We start from the raw sequence: 25,650 nt of genomic DNA on the forward strand, positions 1-25,650 counted from the left end.
TCTTATAGACCTGAGTGGTGGTGAATTTTTGTTACGAATGCCAAGAGGGTTAGAACCTGTTACTGTGGGGAGAGGAGACAACCCCCCACCCCCAGGCAGATGTCTGTGAACAAGGCCCCGAGGCTGGAGACATGCACTTACTTGTGTCCCCTCACGGTCGGCAGAGACTGTGCTTGCATTTACAAGGGGGCGGAGGTTTTCCCTAGATAGCGGCTGGCTGCCTGAATGAGGCGCTCTGCACGCACGCGCCACCAGCCGCCCTATCGCGGGACACACAGAGCCACCTTCGCAGAAGCACTCGGGCCGTCTGCTCGGCGGGCGCGGAAAGGGCTGGAGCCAGCTAAGAGGAGCTGCAGCGCGGGGCAGCGACTGGGAAGAGCAGCAAGGAAGGTGGGTGTGGGGGAGAGGTGCTGGCCTGGACTCAGAGACCCGGGCTCAGTTCCCTGCTCTGCTGCAGCCTCCCTGCATGGCCTTGGGCAACTCACTGCATCGCAGAGAGCCCCTGTTCCTGTCCCTGCAATGGGGGGATGGCAGCCCGTCTGTTGGGGGGACAGTGCCACAAGCTCTTCACCCTCCCACATTGCGGGGTGGGGCATGTGGGTTCAGAGCCCCCTGCTCCCCTCTGCAGAGAGCTCGGGTACCATGTGCGAAGCAGAGAGCCAGGGAACGCCTCCCATCCTATCCCACAAGACATCCCGCTCCTCTCTAGGACTGCTCCAGGTAACTCCAGGGAGAGGGGCAGCACCGCGGCTCTTCCTCCCTTCCTGGGCAGTGGGGCGGAGGCGGAAAGAGCTGGAGGGTCGCCAGGGAGCCGCTGTAAGATCGAAGAGCTGAGCTGACCCAGGGCCGGGAGAGCCCTTTCTGCCACCTGTGCCGAGGGGCCGGGCAACCCCTTGGTGTGGAACAGCCATCCACCGGGGCTGCAGGCTCCAAACCCAACAGCCAGGGGCACAGCCGCGTCCTGAGTGACACCCGCCCTCCTGGTTGAGACGGTTGCCAGGAGGTGGCCTCGGCGGGGGCTGAGTGTCAGCGCTGGTGACCCCAGAGCCCCGTGACGGGCCAGCCCCACGCTGTCGATTTCTTCCCCGAGGCATGGGCGGCGTTCCCGCGTGGCAGAGGGAGCTGTCCTGGGACGTGATGAAGGCGAATGATCAACGTGATTTCACTGGCTATGAACGAGGCGCAGCCAGGCCAGGGACCATGCTCCATTCTCAAGCAAAGCTGCCGAGCCCCAGACCAACGGCCCCGGGAGAAGCCGCTTGGACGTGCTGAAGGAGGCAAAGGTGACGGGAGGGAACGGCAGCTCGCGCAGTATGGCTCGTTCCTTCAGACTGACCCGCCCCGAGCGGGGAGGCAGCACATCCCAGTGGGTAGAGCACTGGGACGGGGACCCCCGAGACCTGGGGTCTAGGCTTGGCCCTGACCTAGGCTAAGCTGATCTAGCCCCCGGAGGCTGTAGGCCGAGGAGACAGCGACTGACATACTTTGGAAAGGGCTTTGCTGCAGCTCAGCATCCCCTGGAAGAGGCTGGTGTGATTGGACTGGGAGCTGGGCTTGCTGCTGCTCCGGTGGGTATCCTGCCCGCTACGGGCTGTCTGAGTGGCCCTGGGAGCACGTGGGGGGCGCCTCCCATGGAAGCATCGGGCCGGATTCTGCAGCCACGTGAAGCAGGGAGGGGAGGTGCTGGGGTGTGGCCGTGCGGCTTGCACCAATGGGCCACTCGCACAGCAACTCCCCCGAGGGGGTCTGGTGAGTCACGGCCCCCCCACACCTCCAGCTTGTGTCCTCGCAGGATTTACTCCACACCTGCTCCCCCGTCGGGAGGGCCCAGCACTCTCTGGTGCTATCGATACTCAAGAGGGAGGGAGGGAGATGCCCACACCGTGTGCGCTGGTGCAGGTTTCTCCCACGCCTGCTTTTCTGATTTGTCCCCCACCCTGCTCCGTGTAGGCACCTCTCCTGAGCTCTTCGCGCTTGTTTATAGCCATTCACTGGGCATCTTTGCCATCCTCGCCTGCCCTTTCCCCACACATCAATCAAACCCTTCTTGCCAGGTGACCCGTTCACCTTCCCTTTCAAACCCTGCCGTCCCCTTCTGGCATGAAATCCTGCCTCCTGGAGCCCCTGGGCCACCTCCGATCTCAGCTGCACTGAGGCGAGCCTGCCGTGACTCCGTCGCCTTCCGTGTGACTCAGAGCAGAACCGGGCCCGGTCCACGTTCAGGGGGTTGCAGTCTCTGGCCTCCCCAGTTCTGCCGAGCTGAGCCGTGTTCTGGGCTGGCTCAGGGTCTCCGCCCCACGGCAAGCCCAGCTGGAGGATGGAAGGAGGGAGGATGGATACTGTTGGTTTGATCAGTGCAAAGGGAAGCCAGGTGTCTCGCGGGAGGAGGGAGCACTGACTCCACACAGAGGGCAGAGGTGTCATGGGGGAGGAGAGGGGAGGAGGAATTGCAGGCCCTGCGTCCCACCAAAACTGCAGCTCCCAGGGGGAAGCAGGCAGAGATACTGCATGGTTTTAGCTCCCCGTGGGTTTTCTCTGCCAGGACAGCTTGTGCCTGTAGCTGGCCCATCTGTTGGCAAAGCTCTTTGCTGCCCTTCTGCGGGGAAGACGCCCATTGCCAAGTTATCCATGATCCCTGAGCTCCCGTCCCCTGCAGCGAGAGCTGGATGACAACGAAGGCGACTCATCTGGAGGGGGAACCCCCACCCCCCATTTCCTCCACCACCTCTGCCGCGCCCCACTCCAGAGCTGCCGCACTTTCCCCAGCACTCCTGTTCATGTTCCCGGGGAGATCCGGCCTTTCACCCCAGCTCCCAGAGGGTGAATGGCCGGCACGTTCCCTTCTCCAGAACCCAGAGCTGTGGGGCTAGCTGAACCCCAGTCCCAGGGCTTAAATTCTCATCCAGTTTTCCCGGAGTGCTCCCCCTTCTCGATGTGCTATAAAAACTCCAGGGCCCTGCAGTGGGGGAGACTGGGGACTGGGGCGGCTGGAGAGCTTTTGGCTTCTGCCCGGTGGGATGGCAGGGCTCCCGGATTCAGCTGCGGGGAGCAAGGTCCTTAGGGCTTTAGCCCTGTGAGGGGGCACCGGGGCTCGGGGCTTCAGCCCCACAGGTTTGAAAATATTTACCAGAGCTCGGCTCCGGCCAGCTCCGGCTGAATTTAACCTCTCCCCCGGCTCCCCGCACACACCCTGCCCTGGGGGAGATGCTGACTCTGTCTCCATCGCTCCCGAAACGGACGCTTTGTTCAGCGTGCTCTGCCCCGGCTCGCCCACAGGTATTGCTCCCCCTCATCTGGCGAGCAGGGTGGCCAAGTCAGCTGCCTATCAGAAGCAGGAAGGAAAACGTGTCCCAACAGGCACCAGCCCAGGCTGTCAGGCTGGTTATCTTGGAGCTGGCTCCTGGGAGCTCAGATCCAACAGTCAAAGTCCAAGCGGGGATTGCCCGTGCAGCCACCGTTTCTTCCTCTCCGTGGGACTGCAGGAGAAGCCCCGTCTGCAGGCGGACAAAGCCCGCTGTTCTCCCTGCCCCTCAGGCGCCCGCAGGATGAGGCTCTGGCTGCTGGGGGGTTTAGCTGCTGCGCTCGCCGTGGTGGCAGTGGCCGGTGCTGACCAGGGGGGCTCGACGGTGAAAGATGAGGTAGGAGAGAAAGAGGTTTGTGCTGCGTGGGGCAGGGTCGGGCCTGAGCACTGAGAAGGGAGGGAGCGTGGGAGTGTGGGAGCGTGGGAGCAGGACCCACATCCATCGATCAGCCTCAGCATCACGGAAAGGGAAGCTGAGGGTTTGGTGTGGGGGCATCGTGAGACGGGGCTGGAGTCACAGCTCGGGTTGTCTGGCGAGCCAGTAAGGGGAAGCTGCCAGGCCGAGCCGTCGGGCCCGAGCCTCTCACCCGCACTGTGAGCTTTCTCAACAGAAGGACTCCCCCGCCGAGGAAGGCAGGGTTTGTTGTGCCAGACGGGACAATGAATCTGTCCGCTCCAGTGTCCTGCCCCTGGCAACGAATGCGCAATACTGGAAGCAGCAGAGGAAGGCAATCAATCCATTCGTCACCTCCCTGCATCATCCCACTGCCCGCTGCTGAGAGAGAGAGACAGAGTGTGTTTGTGTGTGTGTGAGAGTGTGTGTATGTGTGTGTGAGTGTGAGTGTGTGTATGTGTGTGTGTGAGTGTGAGTGTGTGTTTTCACCAAAGTATGAGATTTGCTTGTCTATTAGAGGGTCTTAGAGAGACACGCTGGGGGCGGTTGTATCTCTTCTTGGACCAGCTTCTGTCAGTGAGACACAGTGTTTGAGCCACACAGTGCTCTGGGCACAGACCTGCAGCACAGCTCTGTCTGTGTAGCTTGAAAGCTTGTCTCTGTCACCAACAGAAGCTGGTCCAATAAGAGATATGACCTCCCCCACCTGGTCTCTCTCAGATCCTTGAACCAACATGGCCACAACAACACTGCAGACGGCATCTCAGAATCATAGAGTTGGAAGGGACCTCAGGGGGTCATTTAGTCCAACCCCTCAGAGCAGGACTAACCTCAGCTATATCATCCCAGCCAGGGCTTTGTCAAGCCTCATCTTAAAAACCTCTAAAGATGGAGATTCCACCACCTCCCTAGGTAACCCATTCCAGTGCTTCACCACCCTCCTAGTGAAAAAGTTCTTCCTAATATCCAACCTAGACCTCCCCCACTGCAACTTGAGACCGTTGCTCCTTGTTCTGTCATCTCCCACCACTGAGAGCAGCCTAGCTCCATCCTCCCTGGAACCACCTTTCAGGTAGTTAAAGGCCGCTATCAAATCCCCCCTCACTCTTCTCTTTTGCAGGCTAAGCAAGCCTAGTTCCCTCAGCCTTTCTTCATAAGTCCTGTGCTCCAGCCCCCTAATCATTTTTGTTGCCCTCCGCTGGACTCTCTCCAACTTGTCCACATCCTTTTTGTAGTGGGGGGCCCAAAACTGGACACACTACTCCAAATGCGGCCTCACCAATGCCGAATAGAGGGGAATGATCACTTCCCGCAACCTGCTGGCAATGCTCCTACTAATGCAGCCCAATATGCTATTAGCCTTCATGGCAACCAGGGCACACTGCTGACTCATATCCAGCTTCTTATCCACTGTTACCCCCAGGTCCTTTTCTGCAGAACTGCTGCCTAGCTCGTCGGTCCCCATTCTATAGCTGTGCATGGGATTCTTCCTTCCTAAGAGCAGGACTCTGCACTTGTCCTTGTTGAACCTCATCAGATTTCTTTTGGCCCAATCCTCCAGTTTGTCTAGGTCACTCTGTATCCTATCCCTACCTTCCAGGGTATCTACCACTCCCCTTATCTTAGTGTCATCTGCAAACTTGCTGAGGGTGCAATCTACCCCATCCTCCAGATCATTAATGAAGATGTTGAACAAAACCGGCCCCAGGACCGACCCCTGGGGCACTCCACTTGTGACCGGCTGCCAGCTAGACATGGAGCCATTGATCACTACCTGTTGAGCCCGATGATCTAGCCAGTTCTCTATCCATCTTATAGTCCATTCATCCAACCCATACTTCTGTAACTTACTGATAAGAATACTGTGATAGACAGTATCAAAAGCTTTGCTAAAGTCAAGGTATATCACATCCACCGCCTTCCCCACATCCACAGAGCCAGTCACCTCATCATAGAAAGCAATCAGGTTGGTCAGGCATGACTTTCCCTTGGTGAATCCGTGTTGACTGTTCCTGATCACCTTCCTCTCTTCCAAGTGCCTTAAAATGGATTCCTTGAGGACCTGCTCCATGATTTTTCCAGGGATGAAGTGAGGCTGACCGGTCTGTAGTTCCCTGGATCCTCTTTCTTCCCTTACTTGAAGATGGGCGCTATATTTGCTTTTTTCCAATCATCAGGGACCTCCCCCAATTGCCACAAGTTTTCAAAGATGATGGCCATTGGCTCTGCAATCACATCAGCCAACTCCCTCAGCACCCTTGGATGCATTAAATCTGGGCCCATGGACTTCTGCATGTCCAGCCTTTCTAAATAGTCCTGAACTTGTTCCTTCAGCACTGAGGGCTGCTCATCGCCTCCCCATTCTGTGCTTCCCAGTGCAGTAGTCTGGGAGCCGATCTTGTCTGTGAAGACAGAGGCAAGAAAGGCATTGAGTACCTCAGCTTTCTCCACATCCTCTGTCACTAGGTTGCCCCCCTTTTTGTAAGGGAGGTGTCCATGGGATAACAGGCCAAAGGCCCAGCTCCATGGAAGGTGGGAGAGCTGCATGGATTGTGGCGTAGTCTCCCTTCGATGGTTAGCCCCATAGAACAGGTTGGGAGCCCTGGGGGCAGATGGGAAGCTCCGTGGGGCAGGGCCCGTCTCTTAGGTGTTTTCTGTGCTGTACCTGGCACAGCTGTGGGCACCAGAGAATACGTGACTGATCACTGTAATGCCCACGGGCCTTGGGAAAGACCCATGCGGTCGCTACCCCGTCCCAGGTGGCCTGGCAGGGAGGAGGGACAAGCTGCCCATGCCTTGGAAGCAGGTTTTAGGGCTGGTCAACACGACAAAGTTAGCGACTGAACTGTATGTCTCAGGGCTGGGAAAAAGGCCATGCCCTGTGTGACAGATTTACGGTAACCTGAGCGCCCGGGTAGGCGCCACTAGGTTGCCACTAGATTGGCAGGAGAATTCTAGGTTGGCAGGAGATGGAGCAGGCCGGGACGCTGCTGCTGATGGGAAGGGAAGAGGCTCTGGGCGCGGCAGTGGGGCAGACTGGCCGGACACTGGCTGAGCGGGTGTGGGGTGGGGGAAGGGATGGAGCTGACAGCATCTGTGGGACAGAACATGCAGATCATGAGCTAGTCACCTGCTTCACTCGCTGGCTGGCTGACAACCCCTGCCCCTCCAACCCCCCCTTGGCCGAGCTGGTTCGGGCTCTGCTTAAACATGTTTGCGTGTTTGCCCTATGCGGAGCCCAGCTCCCCCCTTGCTCAGGGACAGGGATTGCACAATGGGCAAACATTTCATCAGGGACTTGGCGAAGGGCCGACAGGGGCAGGGGGTGGAGAAATGAGATTTAGTGAGCCCCTGTCCCGGGCCCCAAATGGCTTTTTACACTTGTGACATCCCCCCCCCCCCGCAATCCGGACTGGGGTGTGGTTGTGTCACCCCAATTCTTCACTCCCAGACCCTGACGTACCCCACGTTGCTGTGTGAACCACCCACTCCTGGGTCGGCCCACGCCCGGCCTCCTGCGTGTGATCGGACCCTCACCCAGTGAAGCGGCGCTTCTGGCCAGCCACTCAGAGGATAGACCCCAGCAAACACCCCCAGTCCCAGATAAAACCCCGGGAACCGCCACCTTGCAGGGTTCAGCGCTGCACACTGCACCCTGCACGCTCATTTCCATTTGTCCATCAATTAACCAAAGACATTGCTATGCCCCAGCTCTGGCACGCTAAGCGAGGTCTCTGCGCACACTCAATCCACGTACCCTGCTTTAGATAAAGCAAACAAATACGTTTACTGACGACAGCAAGATTTGAAGTGAATCTAAGTCAGATTAATAATAAGCCAAGGAGTTAATCACAATGAACTGAAAGATAACTCGCTTCTTAACCTAAGAGTAACATGTCGGTCTGTGTCCAGCTTAGCACACAGGCTGGGTGCGATGCCTCTTGCAACCAGGCCCCCTCCCTGTGGGCAGATTCTCAGTCTTTGGTGTTGTTTAGAAGATGGATTCCCGGGGAGAGCCACATGACAAAGACGCCGCAGCTTTTAACAAGTTTCCCCAACGCCCCCTGGGGCCAGGTGATCCGGCCCTGCCCGGCAAAGGGCATGATTTATTCCACTGGAGCCAAAGTGCTCACCGGTGCTCAGGCCAGGCCATTGTTCCTGTGCGATGCCTCTGCGGGGCGTGGAAACACAGCCTTGTGTTCGTCTGCATCTGTTCAAACCACGGGAGACACACATGTGGGGATATGACACAGCAGAGTTTCAGATCTGTACATACCAGGAAACACGCCACCATAACAATAGTGTTCAGTCTGCCATGAGCATTCCCGAAACACCGCACACGGCACACCTGGCATCGGACGACACACAGTTACGCTGTCAGGGTGAACATGGATGGTACACACATCACACCATAAGTGTGTACATGGGGTACAGCGTGTCACAACACTCCCCAGGTTTTACCCACCGCTTGTGTAACTCAGCCCTCACCTGCAGCCCCCCTGCAGGCCGCGGCCCACATGCCAGCTGGTCAGTGAATCCTTTTCCAGCCTGACAGCCCCCTGCTATTTCAGTCCTGCTCCCCACCCAGCTCTGCTAGTGCTAATACACGTCTGTCCTCAGCTGCTGTCTGTCTCCACATGGCCCGGCCAGCAGAGGAAAGCGAGGCAGGTGGGATCAGTGTGGGAGTTTGCTGTGATATTTGTATGAACTGCCCATGTGGGGCTGGACTAGCTGCTCTGCATGGCCACGTCCTGGGGGAGAGTTACTGTTCTCCCTGGGACGCGGGAGACCAGGGCTAGGGGTCTGAGACTAGGCCTCCAGGGCTGTCTGGGCTGGAATCAGCTGAGCTGAATGGAAAACTCCACAGAGACAGTGGACGCCTGGATGACCCACTGTTAACTCCTAGAGCCAGGTACTCTCCCCACCGCCCTGCAGGGAAGCCGAGCACCCGGCTCTAGCTGGAGGACGGGCAGGGGAGTGTGGCGTAAGGTGGCTGCTGTGGGGAGAGCAGGGGCAGAAGGCCAAGGGAGAGAACTGGGCTCTGGCTCCCCCCACGTGGAGACTGTCTGGAATTTACCTTCCCCACGCTGACCTCAGGCCTCCTCGATGCCGTGTGCCCGGGGATAATAACAGCGACCTGGCTTGGAAAAGGCTGCCTTACATCCCAGCAGATATGCACGAGTTGCATCGCTCCCTGCGGAGAAGCAGCCTCTCTCAGGGCTCTGCTCCCGCTTGGACTTGCGGTGCGGGGCCGCGGGGACACACAGGAATTGCTGGAGCCTGAAGGCCCATTCCAGGAGGTGCTGGGTCAGCGTGGCCTTGCCCTGGTGGAAAACTGTGACCTGGGGGGGCCTGGCACACTAAGCAGGGGAACTCCCGGGGACTGTTTAAAGGTTGGGGCATAGCCCAAGTCCTGCAAGTCTGCTGCAGCAGGAACTTAGGGGACAAGGGACCCAGAAGGTTTCTGGAGAAGCCATAGCAAAGCAGGCTGATCATTGCTTCGTCAGATGAAACCCCTTGTTAGCGAGTGGAGAGAGAGCACTGAATGAAATCGCTCGGCGTTTTAGTAAAGCATTTGATAGAAACAACGTGACCTGGACAGAAAATCTGCAGAGACGCCCTTGTCCTATGGCCATGAGAAAGGGCCTGGGCGAGGAGCTGTGTCAGAGCGTCAGACAGCGACATAGAGCACTGGGGAGAGTGTCGCGGGGATACTGAGTCCAGCTCGGGGGATCTCAGGACCAAAAGGAGGCGATCAGTGAAAGGCAAGAGAAGGGCTTGAGGGGCTGCAGGGACAGGTTCATGAGGAGCAATTAAAATGACAAAATATGTCACAGACTCAAAGGAACTTAGGGCTAAGCCGGGCTGTTCCGAGGCCGTCACCCTTCCCCCACACGGAGGGAGAGGTGAGCGTCATGCAGGTCTAGCGTGTCTCAGTGATGTCAAAGGGGGTGAATTTCGAGTGGTGAAGGAGAATCAGGGAGAGGAGCAGTGGAGTGGGCCAAGGGCATGACCGGGAGTAAAGCGAGGAAGGTGGACAAAGGTAAATCCCAGTGGAGCAGCAGGAAAGGTCTCCTGCAGTGAGGTGTCAGCCTGCGCACACGTCCCCGCAGGGGCTGGCTGCTATTCAAAGGGGACTGGACAAAGCACTGCAGAGAATAAGGCTGCCTTGGTGCCAGGGCATGGACGAGCTCATCTCCAGTTCTAACCTCTGCCCAATTCTCTCCACCCACAGGCTCGGGTACGAACCAGGGGGAAGGACAAAAAACCTCCAGCAGCTTCCAACCCATGTCCTGGCTGCTATTCTATTCTGAGCCAGGTGAGCAGGGGACAGCGGAGGCACCACAGAGATGTGCCAGAGATGGGTTAGCCGGAGACACCAGCTGAGCCAGGGAAGGTAGATCAGGGCAGGAGAAGCCACAGCTGCAGAGTAACAATCGAGTAATACAACACCGTGATCAGACTGTGAGCTGCCCAGACTGCATCCCGGTCCCTCAGAGCAGGGGAATCTGCCTGAAGCTGGGGTGCAAGACAGAAGAATCAGCCAGCGATGGCCTGTCTGCACTGCCCAGCCGGGTCTCCTGCCAGCCCTTCCCAAACCATCCCAAGGAAGGACCCAGCAGACGCTGGGTGTTTGCTGGCTGGGATTGTTGTTGTACTGACACTGTTTCCATACAAAACACAAGGTAGATGGAGAAGATGGGGGCTGCACAGTTCAGCATCCCGAGGTCAGAGTTACGGTGGAAAGGCCTTACTATAACCCCATTCCCACACATGCAGCTCATCCCCCCCCTCTATTCCCCTGCCGGGCACTGTGGGCTCCCCTCTTTCTGCAGGGTTCTCCTGGGTGCCGCTGTTTGTCCTTCTCCCTGTGCTCACCTGCCCTGACTGCCCCTTGACTCGCGGCTGGTCCACATGGCGAGCCAGGGTGCGGCATGTCAGGGTGTGAATTCACGAGTCCTGCTGCACACCCAGCGGCTGCGTGTCCCTGCAGCCACACGCTAACAGCTCTGCAGTGCGCTCTGGTCCTGCCACCTCTTCCTCGCCCGTGTCAGCACGAGCACGGGGATGGGCCTGCCCTGGCCAGGCTGCAGAGATCCCAGCTGCTTCTCCATGGGGCTGAACTGCAGATTTCCAGCAGAGCTCGCCCATCTTCATTGTCCTACATCTCTGCCCTCCACAGGCCACAACCCCCCAGCTGCCTGGCCCCCCCGCCCGGGGCAGGTCCTGACGCTGGTGGGGAGGCAGGGTCTCCTGCTGCCCAGCCCTGAGCAGGCTCTCATGCTCCACTCCTCTCTCTGCAGCTTCAAGATACGCCAGTGAGAGCCAGGACACAAGTGGAGCGGTCCAGCCCGAGACCCACGTGGAGACCAGGTGTCGTGACTCCTCTAAGCGAGGCAGAGGTGAGGCTGGAAGCAGGGAGCGGCAGGATACCAAAGGGGCGATGAACCCCAGTGGGCTGGCAGGTGCGGAGGGAGGGGCAGGGGAGTTACTGAGGGGAAGGGGCGGGTCAGGAGGAAGGGGACGACGGAGACAGCTCGAAGCTCCATCGCCCTGGAGCAAACCAGCCCCTCTCCTGCTATTTCGTGGTGTACGGCAGGCCTGTGAGCCCAGCAGCGTGAGCAGGGAGACAGACTCTCCGTTCCCAAGCCGAGAACGGGAACCTCTGCAAAGAGCCTGGTCCGGGTGGGTGGCCAGAGGCCCAAGAACTCTACTGCCCTTCTCCCGTCCGTTACCATCGCGGGATGGGGGTTCTGAGCCGAGAGCTTCACCCTCCTCTCTGGCTCCCTCCCATACCATAAAGGGGCCCTCCTGGTCTCTGTTACGCCCATGGAAGGATTTTCCCAGGGCAGGCACTGTGGGAGAGAGCCATACCCTTGCCTTCTGAGGACCCTCTCGCAAGGCTTGGCGTAGGAGATGTGCAGGGGCAGATCATGCAGATGCAGCACACAAGACTGCAGGCAGCGCTGGGGCCAGAGGGACTTAGACTGGCTCCAGGGCCGTCTACGTGATGCTGGGGCCCATCCAACCCCAGACCTGCCCAGGACTGGGAGAGTGCAAGGGTGGATTAAAGCTGCCTTTACCCTCCCCACCCCGCCTCTGGTGCAAGTTCTGTGCCGGCCCCCTTAGCAGCACACTACAGAATTCACACCAGGTCTTCGTGCAGGTCTGAGAGGTGGAGACCAGGCCAGCAGGCAGTATTCAAGGAGTGGGTGAACCATGGATTTACATAGTGGCCTCATGATGTTTTCTCTCTCATTATCTGTCGCTTCCCCAAGGGTTCCTAACATTACGCTCACTTTTTTGACGGCCGCTGCACATTGAGCAGATGCTGTCAGAGCGCTCTCCACGCTGACTCCACCAGCTCTTTCCTGAGTGGTAGCAGCTAATTTAGAGCCCGTCGTTTTGTATGGATGGTTGGATTGTGTTTTCCCGTGTGCATTGCTTTACACTTATCAACAGTTCATTTAATTTGCCCTTTGGTTGTCCAACTGCCCAGGTTTGTGGGATCCCTTTGTAACTCTTCACTGTCAGCTTCGGACTTTAAACGTACATTCTGAAAACGAGTGCAGGCAGATTTGGGTGAACCATGCTCCAGTCCTTACCAGATAGCTCCGATCCCACCTCCTGACCTCACGGACTGTGCAGCACCAAGCGCGGAAGGCACATGTGCAATCACCGAAGATGAAAAACGGTTACTAACCTGTTCTGAAACTGTTGTTCTTCGGGGCGTGTTGCACACGTCCGTTCTACCACCCGCCTCCCTTCCCCTCTGCATTGGGGTTTCCGGCAAGAAGCAACTGAGGGACTTCGGGGGGGTTCCACCCTTTATGCCTGCTCACAAGGGCGCGTGGTGGCAGATGATGCTCAAACTGCTCCACCAGATTCCACTGAGGGAAAAAGTTTCCAATGACTGTGTGCAGAGCAGGGCAGGGCAGGGCCGGGCAGGGCAGGGCAGGCAGACCAAGAGTGCAATGCAGGTCTGCAACACATCTCGAAAAACAACAGTTATGGAGCAGGTTAGTAACCATTTTTCTTGCACATACTGTATTTAGTTTCTGCATGACTTGTATGAATAAGGGCTTTGTGAGAATTGTAGCCAGGTCGACATGCCAGGAGAAGTAAGTGAACTCAAGGCGTCCTCTCCCGAAGCCCTTTTGTGTTATCCGAGTGTCAAGGTGTGGCAGGTGACTTTGCAGAGTCTCAGGAGTCTGGCGCTTCGCTTTTCTCCTTGTCACATACTCCACAGTCCTCCACTGAGGTCTGAATTTGCCTGCCCAGACCAGGTGCCGTATGGACTGGTGATTGGTGTGTTCTTGCACTGCACATTGCCGGTCCCCGGGGGTCACTGGTGCATTGGGGAAAGCATCTCTTTCTGAAGCACCAGAGGGAGAACCATTAATAAGCAGGAATTTAGGGATAGAAAGGTCGATTTGGGCCTATGACACTAGCCCCCTTGAGTGCAACCCTCCCCAGGTCAGCACAGACAGGCAGAAGGAAGGCGTGGACCTTGGTATCAGGCGTGTAGGCAGCTGCTGTTGCTGTATGAGGATGCTGGGCTCAGCTGCAGAGGCCCGAGACCATTCCCCATCCTGGAAGGCAGGCTCTGGCTCTGAGCCACCCGCATGGTTAAATACAGATAATGTCAGTGATAAATAGACGCTCCCCACTCCTGAGAGAGAACATCGCAAAGGGCCCCACTGCTTGTCACCAGCCAGCCACCCCCTGCTTGAACCCGCAGCCCTCCCTTTCCAGGGGGCGGGGCCCCTGGCTGTTCTGCCCCAGGGCCCAGAGTTGCTGTTGGTGAGCCTGCCCCCTTCCCAGCACTGACCCGGCCTCGCCAGCGCTCCCTGCCCTCCGTGCTGTTCTGTTCCTGTGGGGATGACAGCCCCACCTGCCCGTCTGGAGCTCTCCCGACCCCGGCGCTGCCTCCTGGTCTGTCGGCTCCACTCCCTCCCTCCCTTAGCACTAGCGAGCCTCACACGGCGGCCGTGGTGCACACGGAGCCCCCGGTAGGGACGCAGTGAGATACTCGGTGCTGAGTGAAACCCCCTGCACAGCTGGGCTGGCTGAGGGGACAGGTCTGTGTCCCCACCAGTGTGCAGGGTCCCATTGTGGGCCTGAAAAGGGCCCTTCTGTGGCCATGTGGCCCTTCCCCCACACGGAGGGAGAGGTGAGCGTCATGCAGGTCTAGTGTGTCTAAGGGACGTCAAAGGGGGTGAATTTCGAGTGGTGCAGGAGAAGCAGGGAGAGGAGCAGTGGAGTGGGCCCAGGGCGTGACCGGGAGTAAAGCGAGGAAGGTGGACAAAGGAAGATGCCAGCAGAGCAGCAGGAAAGGTCTCCTGCAGTGAGGTGTCAGCCTGCGCACACGTCCCCGCAGGGGCTGGCTGCTATTCAAAGGGGACTGGACAAAGCACTGCAGAGAATAAAGCTGCCTTGGTGCCAGGGCATGGACGAGCTCATCTCCAGTTCTAACCTCTGCCCAATTCTCTCCATCCACAGGCTCGGGTACCAACCAGGGGGAAGGACAAAAAACCTCCAGCATCTTCCAACCCGTGTCCTGGCTGCTATTCTGTTCTGAGCAAGGTGAGCAGAGGACAACGGAGGCACCACAGAGATGTGTGCCTGAGATGGGTTAGCCGGAGACACCAGCTGAGCCGGGGAGGGTAGATCAGGGCAGGAGAAGCCACAGCTGCAGAGTAACAATCGAGTAATACAACACCGTGATCAGACTGTGAGCAGCCCAGACTGCATCCCGGTGCCTCAGAGCAGGGGAATCTGCCTGAAGCTGGGGTACAAGACAGAAGAATCAGCCAGCGATGGCCTGTCTGCACCGCCCAGCCGGGTCTCCAGCCAGCCCTTCCCAAACCATCCCTAGGAAGGACCCAGTAGACGCTGGGTGTTTGCTGGCTGGGATTGTTGTTGTACTGACACTGTTTCCGTACAAAACACAAGGTAGACGGAGAAGATGGGGGCTGCACAGTTCAGCATCCCGAGGTCAGAGTCACGGTGGAAAGGCCTTACTATAACCCCATTCCCACACATGCAGCTCATTCCCCCTCTATTCCCCTGTAGGGCACTGTGGGCTCCCCTCTTTCTGCAGGGTTCTCTAGGGTGCCGCTGTTTGTCCTTCTCCCTGTGCTCACCTGCCCTGACTGTCCCTCGACTCAGGGCTGGTCCACATGGTGCGCCAGCGTGCAGCACGTCAGGGTGTGAATTCACGAGCCCTGCTGCACACCTGCCCCTGCGGCCGCGCGCTAACAGCTCTGCCGTGGGCTCTGATCCTCCCGTCCCTTCCTTGCCCGTGTCAGCATGAGCACAGGAGCACGAGCACAGGGATGGGCCCGCCCTGGCCAGGCTGCAGAGATCCCAGCTGCTCCACTCCTCTCTCTCTCTGCAGCCGGTGAGAGGCAGGAGACAAGTGGAACAGCCCAGACAGAGACCCCGGCCCAAACCTGATTGGAGACCAGGCTCCATGTCTTTTCTAAGGCCTGGCAAGGAAGAGAAGCTGGATCTTGTGAGCACCAAAGTAAGAAAGGGGCGATGAACTCCATGCTGAGGGAGAGGGGAGGGGAGTTAGTGAGGGGAAATTCTGGCTCAGAGGGAAGGGCACAGGAGACAGCTCCATGCTGCATAACCATGGAGCAAACCAGCCACTGTCCTGATATTTCGTGGAGCACGGCAGGGAAATGGGGGTCTTGCTAGTGGTGGGCCCCTACGGATGCAGAGGGCCTGCTCAATCTCAGACGCCAGGAGGCTCAGTTGTTTTTCTCCAGCCAGCTCTGCCTGCCCCAGGCCTTGCAAGCTCCCTGTTCCCCGGCCTGCTGGGATGTTCTGTAGTGCAATGTAGCCCCCTCCTGCCCTCCCCTCAGCCGTGACCCTGTCACTTCCTTCTGTTTTCCCTCTGCACCGCTAGCAGCATCACCACTAGTAGCACTCAGAGGACTGGCTGAGTGCATGTAGTGCGCCATGGAAAGGAGCATTGCAGGACACTGCGGGCAGCTGGGAGCTGACGTGGAGGTCCTGGGGGAGCTCCCATAGCAGAGGCGAGAGGCGTCTCCATTGCAGCTCTCAGCTCTCAGTGTCACACAGCAAAGGGACAGGCCCATTCAGGCACCAGCGGAGATTTAATGGCAAACTCTGCACTTGGCCGTCCCACGGCGGGGCCCAAGCTCCATGTTACCGAGTGAATTCCTGCCAGTGGGACAGTTCTTCAGCCTGAAATGAACTCGGTAGCAGGCCCACTGCCCGAAGCAGAGCTCACCACCCCACCCAGCCCCGTGCTGTCCCCTAGGCCCCACCGTTACCCGGCGATCACCCTGCACTGCATCGCTAACGCTGGCCTTCTGCAGGTCCCGGATTCAGAAGTGCGAAACAGGAGAGACATTGAGAGACTGCCACCACGCCGCAGACCCAGACCCAGACCGAAGCCTACGGAGCACCCACCTTACAATAACGGCTTCATGATCATTCTTGGTTCCAGCACCATTCTGAGACCCCAGGTACATAAGAGGAGAGGAGGGTGGAAGCTGTGAGCACCGTAATAACTAATGAGCTGTCTGTCTTAAACCTGTCTGGGTTTATCACAATTTCCCTGATTTAGAAAGAAAATGTCTACAACAGAGGCCTTAATACAAAAAATGACCTGGGATAGTCAATTTCCAGGACAGCATGAATTGTACAAGTAAGGTCAGTCAAACCTGACCAGTGGAACTTGTCACATTCAGTCCGTCCTTGAAACTGACTTAATTTAGTTGTTGTCTGCGGTGCCGTTGTAACCCTGCTGGGTCCGGGTTATTAGAGAGACACAGTAGCTGAAGTACTATCTTCTTATGACCAACTTTGAGCAGGGGGTTGGACTAGATACCTCCTGAGGTCCCTTCCAACTCTATGATTCTATGAACTTCTGTTGCACAAGCTCTGTGTAAACAGGAGACGAGCTGTGTAAGCTGGAAAGCTTGTCTCTCTTACCAGCAGAGGTTGGTCCAATGAAAGATGTTACCTCCCCTGCCTTGCCTCTCTGAATCTAGTTGTAAAATTCATGCTGTGCAGACTCTGTGGAATTCAGCACTTCGCCGTTTACGCTGTCAGGAATTTTCTAAAAGGCGTGTGATTTACCCAGTGCCCAGCTAACAAGCAGGGAAGCTGCAGCTCTGAGCGATAGGGCCCAAGGAGAAGCTGACGAATTGGTGGTTCTTGGGAGGCCGGGTCAGCCATGCAGGCAGAGCCCATGTGGAGGGAAAGGGTGGCTCAGAGGAAGGGCACAGGGGACAGCTCCGTGCTCCATAACCATGGAGCCAGCCAAGCTCTGTCCGGACATTTGGTGGAGTGAGAGAGGGAAATGGACTCTCGCTAGTGGCGCGCCCCTGTCGAAGTCAGAACAGGATGCAGCGGGTGTGCTCAGGCTTAGGGCATGTCTGCACTGCAAAGAAACACCCGCGGCTGGTCCGTGCCAGCTGACTTGGTCTCACGGGGCTGTTTCCCTGCTGTGTTGGCTTCTGGGCTAGGCTGCAGCCCAAGCTCTGGGACCCGCCCAGCTCGCAGGGTCCGAGAGCCCCAGTTCCAGCCCGAGCCCGGACGTCGACACAGCAGGGAAACAGCCCCACAGCCCGAGTGGGCTGGCATGGGCCAGCCGCGGGTGTTTAGGTGCCGGGTAGACATAGCCTTAGATGCCAGGGGCTCCATTGCTGATCGCCAGCGGCCAATGCCCTCTCCATCATTGCTCACCACGGCTTGCAAGGCCCCCGTTCCCCTGCCAGCTGCGAGTTCTCTGTCGTGCCTTACAGCCCTTCGCCTGCCCTGGAGCTCCCTTCCGCTCCGCTCCCTCGGCACCGCTAGCAGCTCTGGCCTCTGTAAGTCCCACGTGGTGGTGCCTCTTACCCACAGCCCGGAGGAGAGGGCGCGGCGGGAAGCAGGGAGCTGAGAGCTGAGTGCAGCTAGGTTAGCTCCCGGGCGAGCTGTGCCCCTCCGTGCGCTACGCACTGACAGCAGAGAACGGGGCCCAATCCCACTTCTCTCCTTGCACAGGGGCCTGATCCACCAGGGAGAGTCAGGCGGGCGGTTGAAGGAGCTCAGCCGCGCACACTAAAACCCAAGCGACCCAGGCTGCCCTGCTCTGGCTGCTATGGCCCTCTAGTGTCCTCCAAGGTAAGAGGCAGGGAAGGGAGAGGCAGGGACCAGCAGGGTGATTCTGGGACTCAGCGTCGCTCACGCTAAGCACTGGGAACTCCCCAGGAGCTACGGGACCCGGCCTACAGAGCTAAGCGGGGGCCACGCAGATCAAGCTGAAGCAGTGCATACTGGGACCTGCTGCCTCCACTGGCTGCATTTTACTGGCGGGCTTCCTTTTGGCCACCCCTGCTCTCCCTGTTGAGTGCACACGTTGCATTGTGGTGCCCTCGGCCAGCGAGACGGATTAAACAGTGGCTGGAGGGCTGATTCGGGGCACGTAAGCACTGCTATACCCAGCATCTGGTGCGGCGTCTCCTTTAGCTGCAGTGGTAAGGAATGCTGCGTCTTTTGGGTCCCAATGGCTCCAGTCCAGGTTCCAGGTGCAGGTTCCCTGGACTGAGCTGCACAAACCTGCCTTCTTCCCTTCTAAAGCAGGGACTACATAAATAGATGGCTAAATAAACAGATAAATCCTGGGTCCCTCTGGGGCAGAACTGCAAAGATGAAGAGAGCCCAGCGGGTCTTCACTTCGATAGACAGCGAGCCCATGGGGGCCAGGCTGTAATCTCAGTTGTACCGGTGTAAATCAGGAGTAACTCCATTAACATGAGTGAATGTAGGTACCCCAGGGTAAATCAAGAGTCACCATAGGATTAAGTGGAGTTACTCTAGATTTACACCCATGCAACTTTACAGCTTTGTAAGGCAGGGCATTTAATTTAAAAAAAAAAGTTTGTACAAACATCCCCAGGACTCGAAGCTCTGAATCTGGCCCACTGGCTTCCCAGGTGCACGTCAGGGTCATTGACCTGAGACGTATGTAAATATTGACCAGCATGAAGTCAGTGTTAATAATTACACAACAAATCTTGCTGTTTGCTGAATCGTGTGGTCAATGTAAATGTTTACATTAGTCTTAATGTCACCATCAAGAGTATCTGGGTGTGTCTAGGGACTACAAAAACCACATCTTCCCCCCAGTGCCCCCAATAAACCTTTACCGTTGAGATGAGAGATTTGGGTGGAGTTAAAGGTCCAGGAAAAATTGTTGTCTCTCATGAGCCAATCAGGAGGCAGAGATTTGCATGTATGATCAGATAGGCTACAACATGATTGCTGGGAACATTATTGGTGGTGTCTGAGCTATGCAGGACGATCACTAGTGATTATCACTCGATGGTCACCTGTTCTGTTCACTCCCTCTGCAGCACCTGGTGTCGGCCGCTGTCAGGAGACAGGATACGGGTCTAGCTGGACGCTGGGTCTGACCCAGCATAGCTGCTCTCACGTTCTTAGGGGCTGGGTTCTGTAGGGTAGCACCTTACTCCAGGCGTGGCCCCGTGGGCTCCACTAGAGTCACTGGTGGTGTGAGGTGCTGGTCAAGGAGAGCGAGGGGATCAGAACCAGGTGCTCGCTGTGAAGTGCCAACGAGGCGAGCAATGCCGTGCAAGACCCAGAGACAGGCGGCCCCTGCTCTAAGGAGCTGAGAATCTTGCAAACCCAATCCTAAGAGCATCTGCGACCCTGCTGTCCCTGCAATTCAGGGCTAGGCTCCAGGGACAGACACTCGGGTAAGACCCGAGGAATGTGACGGTAAAGAACGTTTTTCACCTCTCTTACTCTGTCTCCTCTGCTTACAAGCAGCGATGCTGGGGTGGGGAGGTGCTAGACGGAGGTGGGCAAGTGTCCATGGGCCTCGCGTTAGTGGGGCATTGGGGGGAAAGAAAAAGCAGTTAAATATGTGTCTGCTGGCTCAGCGACAGCGACGGGTCAGGCGGTGGTGACATATCTCCTGGAAAGGCCACCTGATAAGTAGCCCCGCAGCCATCTAGTGCACACCCTGACAGCAACCTCTGCTGGGAGAGCACCGCTCAGGCATTTGAAGAAATTCTGTGGTGACATGGTTGTTTTGCGTGTGTACTTCCACTACAAAAAGTCGTCCGCCGTGGAAAGATAAATGCAAGTGTAACGCCTTCTGCCAGGTGGGGTTGGCAGCAAGAAGGGCCGGATTCAATAGCTAGGAATTCCTCTTAACAATGCAGCACAGAACTGGCTGGACCCCCCCACCCACGTGTTGAAAGCACGTGGCCATGAGCAAACACCCACCCCAGAGTATGTCGGGCAGTGTCCTTTGCCTCAGTTTCTCACCTTGGGGTGTGAAAGTCTGACAACAAATGTTCCTCTAACACATCACTGCCCTCTCCTGCTGCTGCACCCCACTGCTTAGCAAAGGAGGTTCAGTTTAAAGGGCATGCCTCAATCAGAGCATGTACAGATTTGCTGCCCTCTACTCGTGCAATCAGGATAACAACATTTCATTATCCCTGCATTCAGTACTCGAGTGATTTGTAACCCAACACCAGCCTAAATGGACCACTTGGGTAAAGCAGCTCCATCACGCTGTGCATGTAGGCAGAGTGGGCAGGTCTGTGCAAACACGGTCTGCTCCTGAAGTTTTCCTCCCAGCTCCTCACTAGATGTCAGGGGAGAGCTCGTTCAGACCCTGCTTACACAAGCAGTTGGGGAAACTTAAGGTTGCAAACACCTTTTTGTTTGGAACAGATTTTTATTCCTGACTTTTCCTTCTTTCAAAATCCTCAGACTGCTTAGTCTCTTCTCCTCCAGCAGCCCCCCCATCCCCTGGCCGGCTCTGTTAGCAGCAGTGGTGACCCGACAGTTTCAACTCACTCTGGTATAAAAGCTAACCTGGGGCGAGAGCCCAGTTCCCACGGTGCCAGTCCTGAGTTTGGACACCCTCGAGGCCCCCAGAGTGCTGCTGAGGGGGCATTTGAGCGGGGAGGGGCAGCACAAACTTGTCTGATTTTTCATTTTTCCTCTTCTGAACCAGCTTCTGTTTCTTCATTCCTCCTCCCCCTCCTCTATTAGCTTCTCTCCCCATGCCCAAGTGGACCTTTAGGAAGCCACCTGGGCTAAAGGAGATCTCCAGCAGCTGTCAGCAGTAGTAGGAGCTTTATCCCCTCTGTAGGCTGTGCCCAGCCAGCCAGCGCCAGCTTTACATATTCTGCCGCCCTAGGCAAAATAAAAGCCTGCGCCTCCCGGCACCTGGAAATATTTGAGTATTTGCAGCGGTGCAGGGGCTGTCAGTCTTGTCCATTTCACCAGCACTGAAATTGACAAGACAGCCAGGGGCAGCTGGGGCCTGGCTCTGGGAGGGGACGGGGCAGCTGCTGCCCACTGCCAGTGGGGACATGGGTGGCTGCTGCCCGCTTCCCAGGATGCTGGTGGCTGCCGCTGGGCTCCTGGCTGTGCGCCGGGACCAGGTAGGAGATGGGCAACTGCAGCCTGCCACCCGGCTGGCAGTGGGGACCGGGCAGGAGGCGGGCGGCAGGTGACTGCAGCCGCCCTTTACGTTTTGCAGCCCTAGGCAACTGCCTACTTTGCCTACGGCTAAGGCCGGGCCTGCAGCCAGCGGAGGGTGACGGTCCCTCCCCCACACCTGCATTGCAGCATGTCCCTGATGCATTGCTCTCTCCTGCAGGATGACTATCAACAAGTGAGAGTCAAGAGGGATGGCCAGAAACCTCAGCGACCCGTGAAGAAACTCACCTGGAGACCCGGCTCTGGGTCCATCATAGGCTTGGTACAGTAAGAGGGGCAGAGGGTGGAAGCTGTGAGCACCCGATTAACTAACGGGGCACAGGAGGAGGGAGGGGGCGATGTGCTGGTTGCTCTTGGAGGCCGCGACAGCCATGACACAGCCAGAGCACAGGCTCAGGGAGAGGGGCTGGGAGGGGAGGGAATGAGGGGAAATGCTGGCCCAGAAAGAACGGGGCAGGGGACAGTTCCATGCTCCATCACCACGGAGCAAACCGGCCACTGCCCTCCTCCTCCTCCCTGGAGGAAGGGACGCTGTAGGAGCCGGTGGGGAGGTGGGCGCAGCACTGAGAGCCCCGCACTGCTGTGAGGGCAGGGGGAGACGCCTCCCTCCTGGGGTCTGTCTGTGCTGTCGCTGGGAATGTGCCTCCCAGCCCGGGAAGGCAGACTCACGCTGGCTCTGCTCCAGCTGGAGCGCTAAGAATAGCAGTGTGGACGGTGCGGCAGAGGTGCTGGCTGGGGCTAGCCCCCGCCGTCCAAGCCCTCCCCACCCCCTGGGCCTGAGCTGCCCCCTTCACCCATCGGCCACGCCGCTATTTTTAGCGCAGTAGCCTGAGCGGAGCGAGTCTGTCGCCAGCTGCAGTGTGGACCGATCCTTCGATCCCCAGCGAATCCTCCCCGGCCCTCGAGTGCCAGCGCCAGAGCAGCGCCGGGAGACCGCTCACCGACCCACCCACCCACCCGTCCTCGCCCCATGCTGCCCTGCAAACCCCGCTGGGCGTCGGGCGCCACTGAGCCATACAACCGACGCTACAGCCCGCTGGTGACTCGCCCCCACCGCTCTCCTCTCCTCCTGCAGCGCCCACAGCAGCAGTCTTCAGAGATCCCCCGGGACGGCAAAGCCAAGCTCCCGTGTCCTGGCTGCCATGGCTCTGTAACCCCTGGCCAGGTGAGAGGCAGCCGAACAAGCTAACCCAGGGCCCCCAGGGAGGGCAGGACGCTGAGCCGGGGACACCTGCCAGACCCGTTCCTCTTCCTGGCCAACCAACGAAGCCTTCTGCCGTTGGATCAGGGAATGACGGGCGTGAAGGGCAGGATCCAAGTGGGGACAGTATGTGCTGATCCCACTTTCCATAGGTGCTCCGAAAATCCCGTTGCAGCCCTCGCCGCTGGCTGGGACTCGTGGGGAGATGCCCCGCGGGAAGGGCCCTGGGGAAATGCTCTGCAGGGCTGAGATTGTTCTGCTCTCCCTGGCTGCGTGTCACAGCATGACCTGCTGCCGTGAGACGGCAGCTGAGTCCACGGCTGGCAAGGAGGCCTTTGGGAAAGCCGCAGGCTCAGTCCTGGCCTGGCCGGTCAGTCAGGGCTGAAGGGAAAGCTTCCCTGCCCAGTAGCTGCTAGGGCTAAACTAATGCTTAGCTGGAGCTTTCTGGGCTCAAGGCACGTTATGGACAGTAACGACTGGATCCTCCCAGCCCCTTTCCGGGAGTTGGGTCGGTATTATCCTCATTAGACAGCTGGGGAAACTGAGGCACGGGGCGGGTAAAGGTCGCAGAGCAAGTCCCTGACGGAGCCAAGATGAGAATTCAAGCGTGCCTGGTTCCTTGGCCACCAGCTGATTGTCAGAGCACCTACGCCTCGCTCTGCTGCCTCTGACTGAAGTGTGGCGGCCGTGCGTGCCAGGCCCTGGCTGTCTCCCCCGGGACCTCCGGCCGCCCTGTCCTACAGAGGCAAGGTGCAGTGGGTGGAGAGGACGCCGTTGCTCACCCCTCTCTGTCCCGTGCAGGAGGAGCGCGCCGCTGAGCGGATCCCGAGCACCAGGAGCAAGAGAGAAGGCCAAGGGCCCCCGTCGCAGGCAAAGCGCCAAGCCAAGCAGAGAGCGAGGGCCGGGCTCTACTGCGCCGGCTGCTATTCGGGCCTCACGCTGAGCAGCCAGCCTGCCCCCCCGAGAGAGGAGGGGGGCCGCTCGGAGGCGGACGGAGGATCAAGTGGAGATTAACCGCTGCCCCCACTCCACGTGGAGTCACCTCCCTTGTGTAGCCAGACCACAGCCCAGGCTGGAGTCTGGTATCCCCCCCCCACAGCCCCGCACCCCAGAGGTCAGTTAATTGGAATCTGGATCCTAACCCCCCCCCCCCTCCCGCTGGCACAAAGACACCCTGCTTCTCCCGCTGCCCAGCTGGCATGGTCCCAAGACCCCTTGATATGAATCCTGCAGCCCCACAACTCCCCCCGCCCCGCCTTGCTCCCACTAACAGCGTCCACGAGGGACATGCAGGCCTCACGGGGACCAGGACCAGCCGGCCCTTGGGGCCTCGTCTCCCCAGGCGCTGTGAGAGGCAGGGAGAATGAAATGAAATGAAAGCGACCCACGGCGGGCTGAATCCTCTGGGCTGGGTGAGGACTCAGCTCTGCCGTGGGGGGATGAGCCCAGAGTGCAAATAAACACGGACACACTCGCTCCGCGTGACCCCTTCCCGTGCAGCCTGACTCCACCCAGGGCTTTACTGGCCCCTGTCGTCCGCCCCTTTTGCTCCTGGTGTTGTTGGCTGACGAGAGAGGGCCAGAGGGCCCCAGGCTGCATGAGCCAAGGGGGGACACGCGACAGTTGTAATTTGCAGGTCCATGCCGTGAAGCGCACAGCTCCCAGCATGCAATGCGCCTCCTCGAGCTGCGGGGCCCAGCTGAGCACCCTCCGCATCACCATGCTGGTGGCCCCACAGCGCCAGACGTGGCGGGAGACTTGGGCTCAGCTCCCGGCGCCCGTCTCGCGAAGCCTCCAGGACAGCCGGGCCTGGCTGTGCCATGGAGACTGACCTCTGCTCCGACGCTGGCTCCGTAGTCAGGGCTGGGGCACTTGGTTTCCGGTGCGGGGGGAAGGGGGGGCTTTGCATGAAAAGAGGCATTTAATGAGCTCTTCAATGAGCTGGAAATCAGAAGGGCGTTCTACACCCCGTGGAACCCCGGCCAGAGTACACAAGAACAGTGCAAGCATGTAGGGAACAAACGCAGAAAAGCTCAGGCACAAAGCGAGTTACGCCTAGCGCGGGACCGGAAAGGAAATAGAAGCGGCTCTTTAAGTACATGAGCAGCAAGAGGAAGACGAAGGAGCGTGTAGGTTCACTACTCAGCGGGGAAGGAGAGCTGGCAGTGGGTGACACCAACTAGCACTAAAACGCTAAATCGTGGCCAGACACTTGCCACACTGAATAATAACAACCAGGGGCCGGAACGCAGGCCACAATAGGGAAGGAAGAGGCTAACGAACATTTAGCTAATTAGATGTGGTCGATCCCAGCATGTCCTGAGGACACTCACCGTTGGTTACTTTAGGAACTCACTGAAGCTGTCTTGGAACCGCTTGCGATGATCTTTGACAACTGCTGGAGCATGGGGAGGACCCAGAGGACCGGAGAAGGGCAGACATGGTGCCTGTCTTTAAAAAGCGAACCAAGAGGACCCGGGAATTATAGACCAGTCAGCCTAACTTCCAGACCGGGGAAGATACTGGGGGGATTGCGGTAGATTATTATGGCTGGGGGGAAGCAGTAGACGTGGTGTCTGGGTTTCAGAAAGGGGCTCTTTCCTTCTGCTGGCCATGCCCCCGTGGTGCTGAGGACTCTGTTAAAGGTCCTGGTTCCTCTCACAAGAGCAGAGCTGAGCAGTACAAACCATGGACGGTGCAGAGCCGAGGCGGCACCTTTGAGCTGACGGACAGCACGGAGGTGGCGCGAACACCAGCCATGCTGCGGCAGGAGCGTGGGCTGAAGCTGCCAAGGGCATCTGCCTCCCTGAGCGACTCCAGTACAGGGCCTCCCTACACAGTCATCAAAGCTGAAATTACCCCCGCTGGGGCAGGTGGTAAAGCCCCTGGAGCAGTCCAGGCAACACGGACCTGCCAGAATCCTGGGGCTTCCCCAGGGCAGGACGGCAGGCGGCGAATGGGGGAGCTGGGGGAAGGAAAGGGGCCAGGATGCTCCAGCCGCTCACAACTGCTGGAGGACTGAGGCTGGAACTATTGCTAACACACCTTGGGAGGTTGAAGTCTTACCTAATTTGTCAATTCATTAATTGCTGATTTTCCCAAGTTTATGCTGTTATTCTGTTTATTCTCAATAAGATTCTCTTTGTTTAAATCCCTTGACTCAGTACCTTCAAATGGGGAAATATTGGTCATCCAGGGCCCCACGGGCGGGGACTACAGTTTCCCAGATTGCCAGGTGCGGGC

General features: G+C 58.1%; 1 protein-coding gene across 3 annotated transcripts; it reads left to right on the forward strand.

The window, feature by feature from the left end:
• The first annotated feature begins 3,352 nt into the window (after positions 1-3,352).
• Positions 3,353-25,563, forward strand: LOC137150590 (uncharacterized). 3 transcript variants are annotated; one of them, XM_067544551.1, is made up of 10 exons: positions 3,353-3,653; positions 9,931-10,014; positions 11,000-11,098; positions 14,199-14,282; positions 15,097-15,225; positions 16,049-16,198; positions 17,724-17,843; positions 21,367-21,468; positions 22,282-22,371; positions 23,209-25,563. In XM_067544551.1, the coding sequence occupies exons 1-10, from the start codon at positions 3,546-3,548 to the stop codon at positions 23,419-23,421; spliced, it is 1,179 nt and encodes a 392-aa protein (XP_067400652.1). In that variant the 5' UTR covers positions 3,353-3,545; the 3' UTR covers positions 23,422-25,563. The 3 variants fall into 3 exon arrangements, with proteins under 3 accessions (XP_067400652.1, XP_067400653.1, XP_067400654.1); XM_067544552.1 differs by having other exon boundaries at positions 3,354-3,638; positions 23,209-25,562; XM_067544553.1 differs by lacking the exon at positions 17,724-17,843 and having other exon boundaries at positions 3,357-3,653; positions 23,209-25,562.
• Positions 25,564-25,650: the final 87 nt, after the last annotated feature.

This window comes from Emydura macquarii, unplaced genomic scaffold (assembly GCF_026122565.2).
Source record: "Emydura macquarii macquarii isolate MOO-44397 ecotype Brisbane River unplaced genomic scaffold, CSIRO-AGI_Emac_v2 contig_973, whole genome shotgun sequence".
In the NCBI taxonomy this organism is placed as follows: domain Eukaryota; kingdom Metazoa; phylum Chordata; order Testudines; family Chelidae; genus Emydura; species Emydura macquarii.

What these genes read in the sequence shown, in the direction of transcription:
- LOC137150590 (XM_067544551.1), top strand. Translation starts at nt 3,546, where the DNA reads ATGAGGCTCTGGCTGCTGGGGGGTTTAGCTGCTGCGCTCGCCGTGGTG. An exon ending in GCTATTCTATTCTGAGCCAG is followed by an intron (nt 10,015 to 10,999) that starts GTGAGCAGGGGA and finishes CTCTCTCTGCAG; the next exon opens with CTTCAAGATACGCCAGTGAG. An exon ending in GCTATTCTGTTCTGAGCAAG is followed by an intron (nt 14,283 to 15,096) that starts GTGAGCAGAGGA and finishes CTCTCTCTGCAG; the next exon opens with CCGGTGAGAGGCAGGAGACA.